Source organism: Strix uralensis, chromosome 13 (genome assembly GCF_047716275.1).
Source record: "Strix uralensis isolate ZFMK-TIS-50842 chromosome 13, bStrUra1, whole genome shotgun sequence".
In the NCBI taxonomy this organism is placed as follows: domain Eukaryota; kingdom Metazoa; phylum Chordata; class Aves; order Strigiformes; family Strigidae; genus Strix; species Strix uralensis.
This window is the reverse complement of record NC_133984.1, coordinates 18,527,385-18,544,433: the sequence shown is the minus strand read 5'-3', so window position 1 is coordinate 18,544,433 and position 17,049 is coordinate 18,527,385. Positions and strand designations below refer to the sequence as shown.

Below are 17,049 nucleotides of genomic sequence, written 5' to 3'. Positions count from 1 at the left end.
AGCTGCAGGCATTGCACTGTTTACGCTAGTTCTGTTTATTGACAGTTAAATAGAAGTGCATAGGATTTTTGTTAAGCTCTCATGTGACTCTTTGACATGTTCAGCCATTTACCTTATATAACGAGTGGAACATATTCTATTTTTTTTCAATGCTACCATGATAAGTGCCTTGGAAATACCTACCAAAAAAAAGAGACTGCAGTAAACCTATTTATTTTATCTGATGATTTGCCCATCAGAAGCTATTAGCTCAGTATTAATACATGGCCCTCATTTGAAGATGTTGTCCAGTTATTTTGTTATCTTTCATGATAACAGATTCCAGGCAATTACATGCATTGTTACTGAAAAAAAAGATAAATTTAATACCTTGGTTTAAATTCTAGAAACACTGTTCCTTTGACCGACATGTTGATTTAAGTTGATTAAATGTCAAATTTCTTTTCCGTACAAGGGACTATTCCCAAGTATTTAATTCTTAATACGTATCTTTGTAAGGTTACACCATTCACAGTACATTGACTATATGAATGTTTCATACTATTTTATTGCCATTAAAAGGGGCTTCATTCTTCCATTGTGAGTTTTGTCTGAATAAATTTCTTATATGAGAGCGTACAGCACTTGTAGAGATGCCGACAAGCAGTCTGGAGAGATCACTTTTGTACTTGCTGATAAAGGCTCTTTCAGCTGCCTTTGTGTGGAACAGCTGTGACATCTAATGACTAGTTAGATCTATCCTCGGTGAGTATGCTGTGTGGATATTCCAGAGGATATATCCCTATACTCTCCTCTCTGTATTTAATAGGAGTCATCTAAACGGAATCAGATAGCAGCCAAAGGATGGGGGTTAGTGCATCCCTTGATGGAATCAACATTTGTGCCAGCAGTTTTGTTCTGCTATCAAAGGCTGCTGTGTTTTCTGCATAGTGAGCTAAAGCATTGAAAATTCACTTTTGATGGATCAAAAGTAAATTATTAAACTTGCTTTAATGTAAGATGTGTACAGCAAATGGAATCAGGAGAAAACAGTCAAATTTGTAACACTGTTCTGAGCAAAAGTATCTTTGAAATCTCAATGAGAGCATGTATTTCCATTTTGCTCTTTATTCATGTGGAACAAAGAGGCTAGATTAATTAATTGCTGATGGAAAAAGACAGGGAGTTCATTAAAAATTATCTTTTGAGGTTGGTCATTTAAGAGGGTGTATTTCTAGGTCCCTATTTGCACAGCAGAAGAATCAAGAGACTCCTATTAAAGGCCATGGGAATGACTTTGTGGGACTTTCAAAATAGCAATGAGCTGGGTAACTAGATATTTCTGAAACTCCCACTGCCAGTTCCTATGATAGAAGCATCTCAAGTCAGCACTTTAGATGCTATTATTTATTGTGTTCTGTCTCTGTAGAGTAGCTGAGGCGAGGGCTGCCGGGCCGCATGAGGCTGGCAGGAGAGGTAGAGGAGGGCTGGCTGGGTGTGAGGCAGGACTGAGCTCGCAGCTCAGCGGGTACCAGACAACATGTCCTCAGAATATGAAGGGGTTCTAGAAAAGGAGAGTTTACACCAAAGCTGTTCAGGGTTATTTGTCAATAGAACAGCCATCTTGTATTGATCAGAAGAGCCCAATTAAAAATTGAGTAGTGTGAGAAGCTTATTATTTCTGTGTACTATAAGAAACCACATATGGTTTATGGCCATGAGTAGAAACAAAATTCAAACTATTTTGATAAATGGATGAAGTTTTGTTTGAATGTATTGTTCTCGTGGAAACTGAATGTGAATTTGAAAATTTATTTTGTTTTTCTCTGGTTACTAACTTGCTTTCATTTGACTCCATGCTTCCTTTTAAATTTCCTCTCAAGGTATGCATTCTTCCTGTTTACTTTCTTTTGAAAACACCATCTGACCTTGTTTTGATAATTGAGTTATAATTCTGTTATTCCAGGTCTTTGTTATTCCTCTCATTTGTTAACACGGTAATTCACTTTAAAATAATGTCATGCAAAGTATGTATTTGTTGAGATAATTTGGAAAATGACATCTTGGGATAAAGCATTAGTCGTTTGTTTTTAAATTACAACACTGCACACTTGGACAGGTATGTCTTCATCAGAAAAAGTGGTCATGGTATTAAAAGCTGTGATCGATTTTTTTATAATTATTATCTCAGTAATGGACAAACATTTCTGTGGTTCACAGTACAAACCATACAAGTATTCTCTTATTACCAGCCCAGTGTTTATGTACTAACCCTTTTTCTCCCGCATCCCTCTACACCAGCCCCTGCAGTGGGTATAAGGAGTCTCCATATCAGCAGATGGACTAGGGGTGGCTGGGGTCCTTTGGACAAAGAGGCTGCCAGGCCATGCTTGTCCATGTTCTTGTTTTTTGGCTCTCTGTCTTTCTTTCCTTCAGTGTCAGCTTTGTGGTTTGTTTTGTTTTTCTTTTGCCCCATCCTGTGTTACCACCAATTACAGCTATGTCAGCCCAGACTGCTTTGTAGTAGCAGCCGTTTAATCTTCCTTTTCATGCTCACTGGAAGACTCTGGGAGAAACAACTCTAGTGACATCCAGTTTTCCTTCAAGTGACCTCAACTCTTCTGAGAACAGCTCTGGTCCTCATCTAGCAAGACCCCTCTCTTGCATGTAGGACCTTTGGGGAGTGCCTTTTTCATCAAGACATCCAGCCATGCCCACCTTCCCCTGCCTTTCAGCTGTTCTCCATTTTTTGTTCTGTATCTGTCTGACTTGGTTCATGCAGGTTGCGAGATCTCTGGGGCAAGATATTTTTACCTTTCTCTGCATGAGCATGCAGCTCGACACAGACTTTTTATTGTTACAGCAGTGTGAGCTTGAGGTTTCACTGGTTTGGAAAATGCTTGTCTTCTGCACATCTTCCTCCCAGCAACCCATCTGTCCTGCTAATAGAAGGGGCAGCTACCAACGCAAGTAAGACATTTCGTATGGGAAACTACAGGAAGAATGAACGTATACTATTTTGTTCCCAATAGTTCCACTGAATTTATCTAAACACCCTGGCAAGTCTTTTTTTCGTCGTCCTATTTCAAGACCTACTGTAAAGCAAAAGGGCCGTGGGAGCCTGGAAACCACAAATAAAGCTGGTCCTGCTGTATACAAGTGGATGTTTCATCCACTGAACCTGCTAGCCAGACCTCTGCTCAGTCTGGCTCTGAAACTCTCCACCTCGCTGCAGGGAGGAGGAATTCAACTCCAGGTCATCTCTGAAGATGGAAAGTCTGTAGTGAAGGAATGAACAAAAGGGAGATGAATTTCACCCGATGTAGCCATCTAAAAGCAATACGTTGCATTTTAGTTAGGCGTCTCTGTTCCCTCCAACGTCATGAGACAGATGGGCACCTTCAGACTTATCCCACACTACAGCAAGTGAGATAAATCTCTTTCTGAGGGTGACTGTCTCCTCTCTTTCTCTCTGCTGGCTCCAAAGGGAGCTTTACGCAACAAGTTCATCAGGCACTGCTTTGTAGCTGGCTAAAATTACATCAGCCCTTATAAGAGGCTGTGTATAAGAGCTGTGTAGGGTATCGAGTTCTACAAAGTAGCTAAAACCAAGACCCTAACTGGTAAGGGAGCTGGCCAGAAAGGACCTTAGCTGTCTGTAAAATCACTTGATATCTACAAAGAACGTAGACCAAGGTAGAGAGATTTGTTCTGGATTTATATTTCTGTAACTTACCTTTGCAGCTACACAGTAGCCTTCTGTTAGTGAGCACAGCTGCAGCACAGCCCAGTTTGAAACCTGGAAGCCTTTTTTCCTCTTGGGAGGCCCTCAAGAAAGGCAGGGAAGCCTCCTCTGCTTGTCGGTGATCCAGCGGATGTGTGCCTGCCCTGAGGAGGCACACACAGGCCAGAGCGACGGTGGTGTCTCTCAGAGTTCACACCTGGAAAGTCATTGCTTCCTGATGGACAAAGAGGTGAAGCTTCACTCCTCAAGCTTCCCTAAGCTTTGTAACCACCTGAACCGCCTTGCACATTGCACAGACTTTGATGCAGCAGTCCCTGGGGTGCTAACTGTGCTGGCAAGTGGTGCGTGCTGTAATCCATAGAAAACAGCCTGCATCTGCCCTCCCAGTGGGAGCTTCAGTTTCTTGGGCAGAGAGTGGAGAATAGCAGCACTTCACCTCTTCGTTTGTTTCTCCACATTCCTCTCACCTATTCCAGATTGCGCTGTCTGTTTTTATTGTGTTGGCAATTTTTTTTCTTTGGTGTGTTGTTTAATGTTGGATGGATTTTTTCTTTTTTTCTTAATAATTTAATGGGATTTTTTTAATGGCTCAGGCAATATCAGGCTCTGGCCAAGACTAGGCAGTTTACCAGCTAACCCCGCTGTGTGGGTGGGGTGGGGGCATGTCACAAGAATTTTGTTTTTTTTCCTGTCTCCATCCGTTGGTAGGACAACTTGTACCCACTGTCTGGGGATGGCACTGAGGGGCTTGAAGGAAACAAACAAGCAGGTAAGAGGTTTCTCGCTTTCTGTTTCTTCCCTTCACACAAATTGAGGACCACAGCACACAGGTTCCACAGATTTAATGTGTCTGGGATTAATTCTTCCTTCCACTGGTATCAGTAGAGTTAAGGGAAAATATATGAAATAGCTTTGTGTCAGCTCCTGAAATGATTCCTGGTCAACAAGCTGTGTTTGAAGAATGAGCACTGTACACAGCAGTGAAATTCCCCGCCCAGCTGAGCGGCATGGCACTGACATCCTTCAGCCCTGAACAAATATTTTGAGTCTGATGTTCAATTGCTTTAAAGCATTAAGAGCTCTTACTGACAGGATCTAGACCTCCTGACCATTAGGCGTTTTGTGATTATATATTTACAAATAGGCTTTTTTATAGTCCTTATGGTGTGTCCTTTCATAAAACAAAAACCACAACGGAAACAGAACATGGATTTTTTTTCTGCTTCTTTCTGTTGCTCTGGTGGTTGTAAAGCAGGAATATGCTTGACTTGGAACAATGCAACATGCAAATTTTAATTATCATAAAACATAAAACAAACCAGCCTCTTTCCTCACTTCAGTATGCAGATTCAGTCTGTAATTCCTGCTAGGTTGTGATGAGGGAAGGATACTGGATCACTTTTGTTTTATCCCTTTGCATGTTTACTCAGATTCCTTTTTGCAGTTTACTACATCTTAACATTTTGAGGGTCAGTGCAGTGAAAGGTACATTCGTGTCCTCCAGGCCGGGCAGCCCCCAAAGAGACACAGAGCTGGCAGATCGCAGCAGGCAAATCCAGCCTCAGGGAAAGTCTGGGCAAGCAGAGGAGACAAAAGTCTTCTGGCAAAAGACTTCTCCAGCAAAGGGTCTGTGGAAGCCAGGGGAGCTTGTTCCTCTCCAAGACTCCGATGGGGTTGACTCAGATGAATTAGTTCTTAATTGATTGTCCTTGTTTTCACTGAAAGACTGGAGAGAGAGTTTAACTAGGCAAGACTGGGTGCACACTGAGTTTGCTCTCGTGAGGAAGGGTGTCAGGAACTGGCTCACATTCTGCCTGTTCACAGATGCCTGAACGATCTGGGCAAAAGGATTGTGCATGTGAATTTCTTTTCAATGAAAAAAAAAGCCAAGGAATGTCTTCAAAGCAATTTGATGGTGTGTGTTTTTCCATAGATCTCTCTCAGGGCGAATTGTTGGAGGAGTCTGGTGGTTCTTCACTCTCATCATTATCTCTTCCTACACTGCTAATCTTGCTGCCTTCCTTACGGTGGAAAGGATGGTTTCTCCCATAGAGAGTGCAGAGGACCTGGCTAAACAAACCGAAATAGCCTATGGCACTTTGGACTCAGGCTCAACCAAAGAATTCTTCAGAGTAAGTCTGTTAAATCTCCATTAGAGCTCTTCTAAACTGTAAGTGCCTAATATATGGAATTCAGTCATTTGTTTTTACCCAGCTGTAATAGCTGTTCAGGTGAAAGTTGTTCTGTGCAATCAGGACAGGCCTGCAGATTTTAATATCAAAAGGCATTTTATCAAAAATGAGTGGTTTTGCTCAGCCTGAAACATCTCAAGATGTAAAACCTGACCTCTGCTGCCATGGGAAAGGTTTTTTTAACACCAGTTTCAGAACCTTGATCTGATGAGCAATAATGCAGTCGTTAGCACAATATTTATCAAAGAAAACTCTTGGAGGAGTGATGCTCTTGACCTACTTGCTCTGTTTGCCCAGCTGGCAGCCGTTAATGCCATCCTACGTCGGTGTTCACTGACCAGAATGAGAAGGGGGATGGGAGACATGTGTTGCCATTCATTTCTGTATGGTACATTGATTGCCGCAGTTGTTGCTGTGTCTTCATTGCTCGCCAGCATCTGGCTGTGGCTGTATCAAGCAGTCAGGGGTGAAATTTCTGTACCCCAGAACACTGGTGTGTATTCACCTTGGTTAGGGAAATGCTGGGTTTGCAGTATTTGGGGGTAGGGGGGAGTATACACTTTCATTTAAGATCATCCTTTCTTTCTCCACTTGCCAAGCCACAAGCTGAACTGCAGAGAGTTTGGTGAGGGTCATTAAAAAGTCTAAATATGACCTCAGACCACTTTTATGTATCTTAAAACGTTGCGACCTGAAAAGCTCTTATTTCTGGCCTTTCCAAGGGTGAACTGAAATGCTCAGCCTTTTCAGGGAGCTCTGGGTTCTCTCTCAGCAGTGCCAATCAGATGCCATTCAAACCAACATTTTTTTGTATAGAAAAGTGGTCAGTACTGCCTGTCATGCATACTGGTCAGATGCAAGTGTGAGGAAGGAGGGAGACAAATAAAACCTTGCTGCTGTAGGCTGATGAATACTGAGGGCTCCTTGAATTTACTTAAAATTTCAATACACGACCACACACACAGATACATCTATGTATAAATCTGATGTAAAGCTGGAAGTGAATGCAAAGGTATTTTATGAAGCTTTTGTACTCTGCCTTACTTACATGTAATGTCTTTATATAAAAATAGATACTTAGTAGTTAATTAACTGTAGTAGCTGGTACGTTACAAAGGCTTCTGTTTGTATTAAAATTCTGTAAGATAAACATTGACCTTCTAAGGGTGACATGAGTGTGTAAAAATTTGTATTCCGTTTAATTATCAGCCTCAGACAGTATTATCTGCACAGCAAAAATGAGTTGAGTGGACCTGTCAGAAGAGGTAGTACAACTTGATTAGAAATACTGGTGCTGTTTACAGTCACTATACTGTTCTTAGGGGGAAAAATATCTTCTTTTGAGTATCTTGTTACCATTAATACAGAAAGAGGGATTGTATGGGGGTGTTTCTTCATTTCCTTAATAGTTTGACATAACAAGGAAATCCCTTCTTACCGAGAGTTCAAAGGAATGAGTGTTTTGTGTGAAAGGATACAAAGTCTAGTAAATGTATGAATACTCTGTTGCGCTGTTAATAGTCCTGAGATGAGCTGTGACTCCTCCTGGTGCTGGAGAAAGCAGGGCTGTAAATGAGGATGATCTGTCAGGAGCTGCCAGCTCCATCAGGCAGGGAGAGGAGTCAGCAGAGCCCTGATAGTGGTGGAGCAGGGTGTAACAGCAGCTCTGGGTGATCCGGATGGGCCAAGTGGGAAGGAGAATGGGCCCTAGGTGGTGCTTCTCTCCTCAGCGTTCTCAAGCTCAACACAACATAATTTCAGTTGTATTAACTTTTGCAGAGTAATTAATTTGAATAGAGTGATGCAGCCATGGAACTGTTGTAATTAGAGTCTTCTTTAGTTGATTTGAGAAGGGCAAAATCTTTTTCTTAGATTAAGTGTCCAACACTGGACACTTCTAAGATTCAGCTGGACAGGTGCTGGGCCGTCTTGCCTAGACTGTGCTTTTGCCAGGGAAGGTTGGACCAGATGATCCTTGAGGTCCCTTCCAAGCTGGGATTCTGTGATTCTATGAAATGCATGTGTTCACATAACTACTTCATTGTACAGTCTTTATTAGCTACTTAATAAGATGATGATGATGGCTGAAACATCAAATAATTCTTAGAGGACACTTTGGTTTCTGAGCGCCTCCTGCACAGACTATGCATGCTCTGTGGTTTGGGATACTTTTCTCCCTGTAAGCTCTTTTCTCACTACTACCAGAGCATTAGTGGGAGTGACAGTGGTCTGAGTCAGAAAAAGCTGTGAGTCCTCCCGGGTACAGTGTGGTGCTTATTTCCTCTGTGAGGGGGATATCATCCTCTACCCATTCCCCACCAGCATTTAACCAATTTAAGCAGCAGTTGGCTGAGTGGGTCAGGATCATCTACCCAGTGAGAAAGGAAGCTTCTAACTGCGGGGATGACTACATGAGCAAATGAGTGCAATCCTTACTTGCACTGGTTGCCCATGCGTACGTACACACACTCTGGCTGTGGCATGTGAGAGGTAGCTAAATCTTCCCTAGAGAAGTTACCTGGCTGTGAGCAGGAGGTCAGCACGTGTGCAGAGGCACCGAGAACCGTAACTTGGCTTTGTAGCTGTGCAATGACTTCACACAGAAGGCACAGGACAGTCTCTCTAAGATCCCATAAAGAAGCTTGTATGGGCATATCTCTTCTTAGAGATAAAGCTAAAATGTTTCTCAAATGAAGATATTGGTCAGGAATTGATGGCTGCTGTTGTGCAGTGAAATGTGCCAGACTGACAACAGCAAGGAAAAATTGCCTCCTGATGCATCATAGAGGCACAACACATAAATGAGTTTCCATCTTGTCTGCATGTGCTAGAAGGAGCTCCTTTAGAGCCTTCAGTCCATGGCTCCTTTCTGCCAACCCCATTTCCAAGTAGGATCACTTGTGAAGGTTTCTTTTACGGTGTGGATACCTATCTGCTAGGAACTGGACTGATACCAGCACCTCATTTCAGATGAACAGATGGTAATGACTTTCAGCCACTTCAGACCTGGGCAGACTCCAGCTAGTGACCTATTTTATAGCCTTGGATGTTTCCCTAAACATCACAATGTCTCCCAGATAGACGCTATCCCATCTATGTAGGTTAAAGCTAGATACACCATTGCTGTTTCAAGCGTGCACGATGACTCCTGTCAGTGTGACATTGCTCTCACAGTTGCAACGTGAGAGCCTGTTTTTTATAGGAGTTTCACAGCAGGCACTATGACTCTCTGCATCCCCCCAGTATATCTAAGAACCAAATGAGCCCTCCTGTATTTTCATGGTTGTTGCTTGTTTCTGCTCAGAAACATTTTACATTTTGCACTAATTAGCTTATAAAGGCATTTAAATGGCAATCAATAGATTGCATCAATTCCCTTTTGGCTTTCAAAGGGCACTCATCCATACTGAAAAAGAAAAGAACCTCTCCTTGGATAGTTACTAACATACCGCTTCAGATGAAGGACTCCAAAATACCTCTTTCTCTTTCTTGAAAACTGGCAAAGGCCTGTACTAGAAAGCAATTTCAAATCACTAAGCTACTACTTTCAAGGGTGTATGTGTTAGAATTAACATCTTCTAATACATTCAATTAAAGCTTCAGCATATCTGAGCAGCTCATCAAATCAATATAACACCATTTAATCCAAATTCAGCACTGAGCCTAAGTATAATACCAGCGTCTAATAGGTTTCACACCTTCAATATGCACATATTCGAAAGGCATGACCTTTACAACCAATTAGTAATTCTTTTGTAAACTTGGCTGTGTTTAAACTTCCGTAGAAGCAGAACGTGTTTCTAGACATTTAGAAATATAAATTGCTCTTGAATTTATGATGGTTTCTTTTAATTGTTAGCAGGTATCTGTGTTAAGAGGCTTCTGTAAAATAACTTGCAAAGTATGTGTTTGATCATTGACAAACACAGCTGACACACTAAGTACACTTTACCAAAAACCTGAAATTTTAGAAGGTGTCCTCAAAATGGATCTGATGTGACAAGGCTTTACAGGTTGAAATATTGAGGCAGGTAACATGTAGCAAGATCTTGCATTAGGCCCTTCTCGCTTTTGTGAGAAATTGAAGGCGGCTCATACCACACCATTACCAATGTAGTTAATCACTGTTAACTAAAACTAAGGAAAAAGGAGGCCTCAAAGGACCACTATTTTATTGTAGAATGATGTATTTTTCTCAGCAATAGTTTCAAGGGTGTCCCTGACAAAATGACTCCGCTATCCAGTGGCTCCCCCGTGCCTCAGATGAAATGACTTGCTGCTCTGAAGTCAGTTCCCAATTTTTTCTGCTGGAAATGGCATTGATTGCCAGGCCTGTTAGGAGGTTCAGTAGAAAGGCCAAAGATCCTTTGGACATAATGGTTCCTGCTCTTAGAGTTGGTTACTCCTACCTGGCACTGATGTTCATGAGTATTGGGTAGAGAGTTTGACACTGACATTGCTCCTGCTGTTGATAAAGACTTTAGGCTCAGTGCCTGGAGGAGTCAAACAGGCTGACAGCCTTCAAGCACAACTTAGATACTTCAGATAGTATTTTTAGGAACTTTTTGCAAAACAGCATGAAATTCACAGCTAAGGCTAAAGTCTCCATTGCTTCAGGACACAGGGGAGTGATAGCTGACTTGAGGGTACCGAGGAGTCTGCACATGCTTTCCTTGTGCCTCCTGAGTGAAGACTTCACTTCTTTTTGCATGTGGATGGCCTGCCCAGACACTTCAGTAATATTTTGCTCTTAATTAATGTTTTGCAAGAAGGCAGTACTGTTCTTTTACACCTTTGTGGGCACTTTCAACACTTGAAATTCCTCTTCATCAGTTTTCTCAAAAAGTAGTTCTTTCCAAACCAGGTCCAGATATGAGGCCTTTCTGGACTTCATAGATACATAAAATCTGATATAGAACTACAATTTTTAGGACACAGGATGTCATGTTAGGGATGGCCCCTAAGACAGTCCCCCTTTTTCTCTTTTCTTGGTTTCATCAAGTCTGAATAGTTCAGCAAGAGCAGAGAGAAAAGCATGATATGCTCTGGCAAGAGGCTTTGGGTTTCTGTCTGCATCTCTGGTTGCCCATGCTGAGGAAAGGTGCTTTGACATGGCAATGGGTACCAGAAGAAGTATGTCAATATGGTAAGAGGACTGGTGAGGTATCTCTTGAAAAGAATTTTAAGTACAACTTGTTTAGCTGGTAAAACTAAAGCCGATACAGAAAACAGTTTGCTCAGAAGAAAAGAAAAAAACACCAGACGGATTAGCACGAAAGCAGGAAATAAACATTTATCTGAAAAAGGAGTGAAAGAACAAATGAATGGATTGACCTCAAATTCCTTGGAAATTAAAAAAGTTCCTAAAACCCATCAAGAGGATTTTGAAATACCTTCCACTAAAAGCACTTGGGATAACTAAAACCTCCACTCATGTTCAGACAGTGCTTTGCACGGGCTGTACGAGGTGGGGCTGCAGTGACACTGGTGACCTCCTGGTCCCTCCTGGCCCCAGTAAGCAAACAGCCACCGGATCCCGCCACGGCGGGCAGCGTGCAGGGAGGACTCCCCATTGCGGTCCCTCCCAGGGGCCCTCGGTATGGGCAGGCTGCGGCAGACGGGCCCATAGGACACAGACAGGGTGGAGGGAGGGAGAAATAAAGACCGTAATGCGTTCTGAAGCACTAGCGTGTTACACCCAGTTAGAAGGTAAAGAGCTCCTTGCTTTCCTCTGATGATAAGGTTGTGTGAAGACAAGAAGTAAGGGAAATAAATTCTACTGGCAAGCAGTTTAGGTAGGGAAAAGGCTTGAATTATGAACCAATAGCTGCTGTGCAATTTTTATGCATTCTGTGCAATCAAACGATATTGAGATCATCATTAGAGCCTATTAAAAACACCATAGTGAACTCTCTGCATGCAACATTAAGGGTTTCATCTGTAGTTAAACACTTTGATTTTTAATTTCAAAATTACTTTGCTAGTGAAGATGAAGGACTTGTTTCTAGCACAGCATTCATACAAATGCTTTGCTTTTGCCTTTGGATAAAACTATGATTAGCAGTGTTAAGCTTTCTGTGTTCTTGGCATCAAGCAAAACAACACAGTCATCATAACAAACGCCTGACAAAAATATTGAAGTGTGATTGTATTTATGGACTTTAAAGAACAGAACATCACAGAAAAGTGATAGTTTCAAATATGAGCTGTATAGATCTTTGGTAGGGAATGTGGCAGCGATTAATCAGAGAAAGTAATGTGTTTTAACTGTTTTTCAATGTAGAAAGTGTGAAAAACTTATTCACCCATATATTCTCTCTCCCTTCCCTGTTTGATATAGGTGGGGATCTGCACAAATATTAAATTGTGAATGTATGTGTGCAGAGGGATCACAGCCATCTCTATTGCATGAATGAGAGATGGTCTATTTGTGGGTGGTTTTTTCTCTTAATCGGTTGAACCTCCTTTCTGCCACATGGCTAACAGGCAGTTTTAAAGACAGCAGGAAATCAAATGTGACATAATTACAAAAGAAATGCTTTCCCATGAAGTGATCTAATGTCTTTAAGCCTATAGATTGGAGAGGAGAATGTATCCTTACGGGAACTAAAATTAACAGCTCATCTATCATCCGCTCCTTAGAAAGGAAATGTTTGGATGGTACTGGGGTTAAGGTGGCTGAACCATTTTACTAATTTCAGCAATCAAGCCAGGATTTAACGAAGCTTTCGGTCAACACTTAATAACAAATATTTGAATAAATCTCTCCTTTATGTTCAATAACAGATGGCATTTGTCTATCAGCTCTACTTATGTTTGTGGTTTAGGCTTTCCAGCTCACCTGTGTGTGGATGCTGCTCAGAGGTGGATCTCTGTAAGAGCAGGATTGCCGGCTGCGCGACAGGGGTGAATGGATTCCCTGGGTGAGGCAGGGCGGGTGGGTGCAGCCCCTGGGGAGCCTGGCACAGCAGCTAGCAGTGGGTTAACGCCGTAACTGTGTCTGCACCACAGAGGCCAAGCAGAGAGCGCCTAGGGGAAAATCACTTGCTGTTTGAATGTTCTACTTTTTGGAGAGCAGCTCTGTGATAATGATAATGACATTGCTCAAGACAGCAAGGACCCTGGTTTTTCAAGTCTCTCCTACTTTACGTAATACTGCTGTGTCACATTAATACATGCTTGTTAGGGATTCATTTAAAATACATGGGTGCTGATAAATTACTCACAGTGCTGCTACTGTTACTGTTGCATAATTAGAAAATACATGAAGGTTTAGAAACTAATGATGTGAATATGAAACATCCCCTCTTGCAGTCCACTGGGATTTCTCCATCATTGCCTCTATATTGGCCTATTCTGTCTGGAGCTGAAAACTCATTAGACCTGACAGCGTTCAGATCGTGTGCTGGAAACGCCGTTCTCTGTTAATTTATTACGGACCAAATCCAGAGCAGGGCTGGTGTGCCGCTCAGTTGCCCAGACAAGCTTACTCTACTAAATATGTCACTGCTGGAAAGATGCCCCTTAGCCTGAAGGCTGACGTAATCCCTCCCTCCGGCAGGCTTGGGTGCCTGCTGCCTCCTGCTCCCCAGGCAGGCAGGCAGACAGACAGACAGACACGCTCGCAGAGCACAGCCATCCTGATCCCCAGCGCTGCCACCCAGCCCCGGTTGTCTCCCAGCGCTCGCAGTGCGCTTCCTTGGGCTGAGCGCTGGCCGAGCGCCGGCTCTGGCCGTGAATCACAGAGGATTTACAAAGGCAGCTTGTCTCTTGGTAAAAACTTCCATTTTAATTTCCCCATCAGTACTGCAACGGGGAGGATGGCAGCAATAAAGTGAGGAGATGAATATACACGTAGTCTGAAGTTCAATGTTGTGCCAGGAAAGGATGTCTTAAATTCTTGATTTACATTCTGCTGCTCAGACTGTTACTGACATGTCAGCCACGTCTAGTTACAGCCAGAGTGACTCTTTGCTTGTCTGTTTGTGTGAGCAGAGCTCACTCCACAAAAGATGTCTGTTAAAGCAGCTACAGCGCGTTACCTGCCTGCTGCCGATGCTCACATTTTCAAAATGACCATCACACACAGGAAGAAAGTCTCAAAAGAAAACTCCTACAATATTGTATTATTTTTGTAAGATAAAGTTTCTTTTGTAATTGGGCCACTATATATGTCAGGTGTAGAAAACTGCAGTGTTGCTGAAGCCTGGAGGGTTTTTTTGCAGGCTGCTTCCCCAGCTGCCTGTGTGTGCAGCACTGCCATTGACCCTCCTTCCCCACCACCGCCTCCTCCATGAGCTGCTGGCTGGACTCCCGTCCTTGCTCTGGAATATTACTATTTTTCACCAGTTCACGCTTTCTTTTCCATTTATGCATATGTTACCAAAGATTTGTGTATTCCTGCAAATATGCAGACTAGTTTACATACTCATGCTTGAACCTTGATTATCTGTGGCATCCCACAAATTCATAAACCATGGGTAGAGTTTGGTAGGTTTGGGGGTTATCTTGCTAAAAGAGAAATGCCCTGTGCATGCTCATGGCATCTGACCTACTTTCTTCTGTGAGAATGTAATAAAAACAAGAGGTTCATGTAATGATGGGATTGATTTTTCTGTCCATATAGGTAAGTAAATTGCTGGCATCACAAGTTATCTGTGGCTAAAAGCTGTGACATTGATCTATTAGACTTTGCCCTATGACCTTCAGTAAATGACATCTCTGCTTTCATGTCTGCACTTGGGAAAGGGGACTAATGGTGCCCTCTGGCCTTCATGAGATCTATTTTTACCTTCTCAGTAAAGAGCTTGGAAATCTCAGGCAGAGGGACCTTACTAATTATATTTATCATGTTCTTATTATTAATGTAGCATCATTAGGCCAGCCTCCATGTGCTTCAGAGCTGATATTGGTCTAGGGGCTCCAACCACTGTCCCTCGCTCCTCCCAGAGGCAGCTGTGGCAGGGGTGACTTGACGTCAAGCTTGCAGGGGAGCGGAAAGGCATCAAATCAAAGCCTTATCCAAAAGACCAAGACAGTGGTACCCACTCCATTGCAGTTTGCCATATTGAAAGCCCAAGAAAGCAACTGCCTAAAACCGCTGGATCTTAAAGTGATCCCCAAGCCAGGCAACAGCAGTGGTACCAAGGCAGTCTTCTAGCATTTTTTCACTCCTGTTTAGTAACTTGCTTTTTAATGGTTCATAAGCTACTGGATTCATTAGCTGCTGTAGAAGAGCTAATTGCACATGCGGAAGAAAAGCGATGAGTGATGATAATGAAGCTGAGGTTCAAACTTAACTACCTAAGTTCATATCAGTGAGGTGTGCATCTATATAAAGGCAGCATGTATTATTCAGATTAAATACTTGCACTGTTTTTAGTACGGACCTTTGTGTTTTGTATCAGCAACATCTGTCTGACTTAGGGCTATAAATTTCCCTTGTTAAAGAGCTATAAAGTGTCATAGGGCTGGTGTAGCAGAGGAGTGTGTTAACTCTGCTGCTTTAGGTCATTTATCGATGTCTCTGCCTACCTTTGTATGCGTGCCGTGGTCAGGGGCTCCGTACGCTTTGCACTTGTCTCCCATTTGCTGCTCTTCCCTGTTGGATTTACTGCATTTCAATGTATACTGACCTACTCCAAAGTATATTAAAGTTTACATAGTCTGGACCCAGCCCTGAGAGAGATCAGGCAGCTGTAACTGGCTTCCTTCTGGGTCTTCTCCCTCTCCAGTGTGCCTGTTCCATTTCTTACACTGATACTGCCCAGCATGAAACATTCTCCTGTCCTTCCTTATAGCCCAGCACCTGAATTACTGGGGGGATCTTATCTCTTTCTCTCCTCCTTTTTTTTAAGCTTGTTTATCACTCTTCTAGATTTGAAGACAGAGGTAAAAAAATTAACATGAGTATAATCTAAAATTTTAAACATAGAGTAAAAAAGGGAGAATACATAGATTAATTTTAAAAGTAAAATTGATTTGGGTGACTGGATGATCAACAATAATCACCTGTAAGAGAACATTTTGAGCTTGATGGATAGGAAATAATTTCCTGGTGCCTGTCAGAAGAAACAAAGGACCATTTTGGTCATTTTAGTAAAATAGCCCAATGGGGTGCATGAGAGCATTTTGAAGAAGACCTACAGGTTGCAGGGAAGGTGGCAGAGAGGGCAAAATGTTCTAAAATAGGCAAAGGACATCCCTGTAACATCCTTTAACTATAGAGGGAAAATGCTGTTTCTTTCAAATATAATAGCTTCACCACTACTCAGTGGTGGAGGAGGTGACACAATGTCACTTCTAGCAGAAGTGTGAGACAGATGTCTGCAGAAGGGGAAAGGTAATTCGGTCAATGGGAGAAGGCTTCAGTCACAAAGATATTTTAGAGCTAAATTTAACCAATGTCAAGGAATCATCCAAGATGTGCTGGGTTTTGCAGTATATCTCTAGGCGGTTTGGAATGTGCAAAAGTGAAACCAAGGCATCTGGTCGTGCTCAGCTGGAGCCAGGTTTGCGGGTGCTGGGTTTTTGTCGTCGTTGAATGGATTGAAGAAATAACTGCAATTGAGAGGTAAACCTGCCCCCTTCCTGCTGCTGGTAACGCATGCCCAGCCCCATCCGGGTGCGCTTTTTGATGCTCTGGCACACTCTGGGTTTGCTTGACTTTTCATTTCAGCGCTGGAGCCAACCACGCATCAAAACTAAGAGAATTAGAATGAAAGATGGTGTTAAAATTCTGGACTGATTGAATTGGCACCTTCTTTTAAAATGAACGCATTGCTACCCAGAAGCAATGTGTATTTAGGTACTAGTTAGTAATGGGCCAAGTGAAGTGACTCCTCAGCATGAGAGCTGCTGGCTCTGCTGACACGAAAGGGAGCTGCCTACACCCTTGTGCTGAGGTGTGTGTGGCTCATTCTTCTGCATAAACATCTCTAAATAAAGAAAAAAGCCAGCACTATTGACAAAGCAAAGGCCAGCTCTATTTATATCTGCAGTAAGGCTGCAGTAATGAAAAGACACTTTAATGTGTCCCAAGGCCTAGATGAAACACTGAAAATGTTGCTTTTAAGAAAAAAATGATAATAATATCCCCTTGAAATCCCGAGGAAATGTGTGTGACAGACTTCT

General features: G+C 42.5%; 1 protein-coding gene across 4 annotated transcripts in view; it reads left to right on the top strand.

Annotated features, from left to right (window-relative positions):
• GRIA3 (glutamate ionotropic receptor AMPA type subunit 3) overlaps positions 1 to 17,049 on the top strand; it is a 156,670-nt gene that overhangs the window by 112,132 nt on the left and 27,489 nt on the right. For all 4 annotated transcript variants that reach the window (XR_012630640.1, XM_074882227.1, XM_074882226.1 and 1 more), the window contains exon 12: positions 5,658 to 5,856. Coding sequence is in view for 3 of the 4 variants with exons in the window: in XM_074882227.1 (XP_074738328.1) it covers positions 5,658 to 5,856 (199 nt within the window). In the remaining variant the exon portion in view is untranslated. The remainder of the gene's footprint in view (positions 1 to 5,657; positions 5,857 to 17,049) is intronic.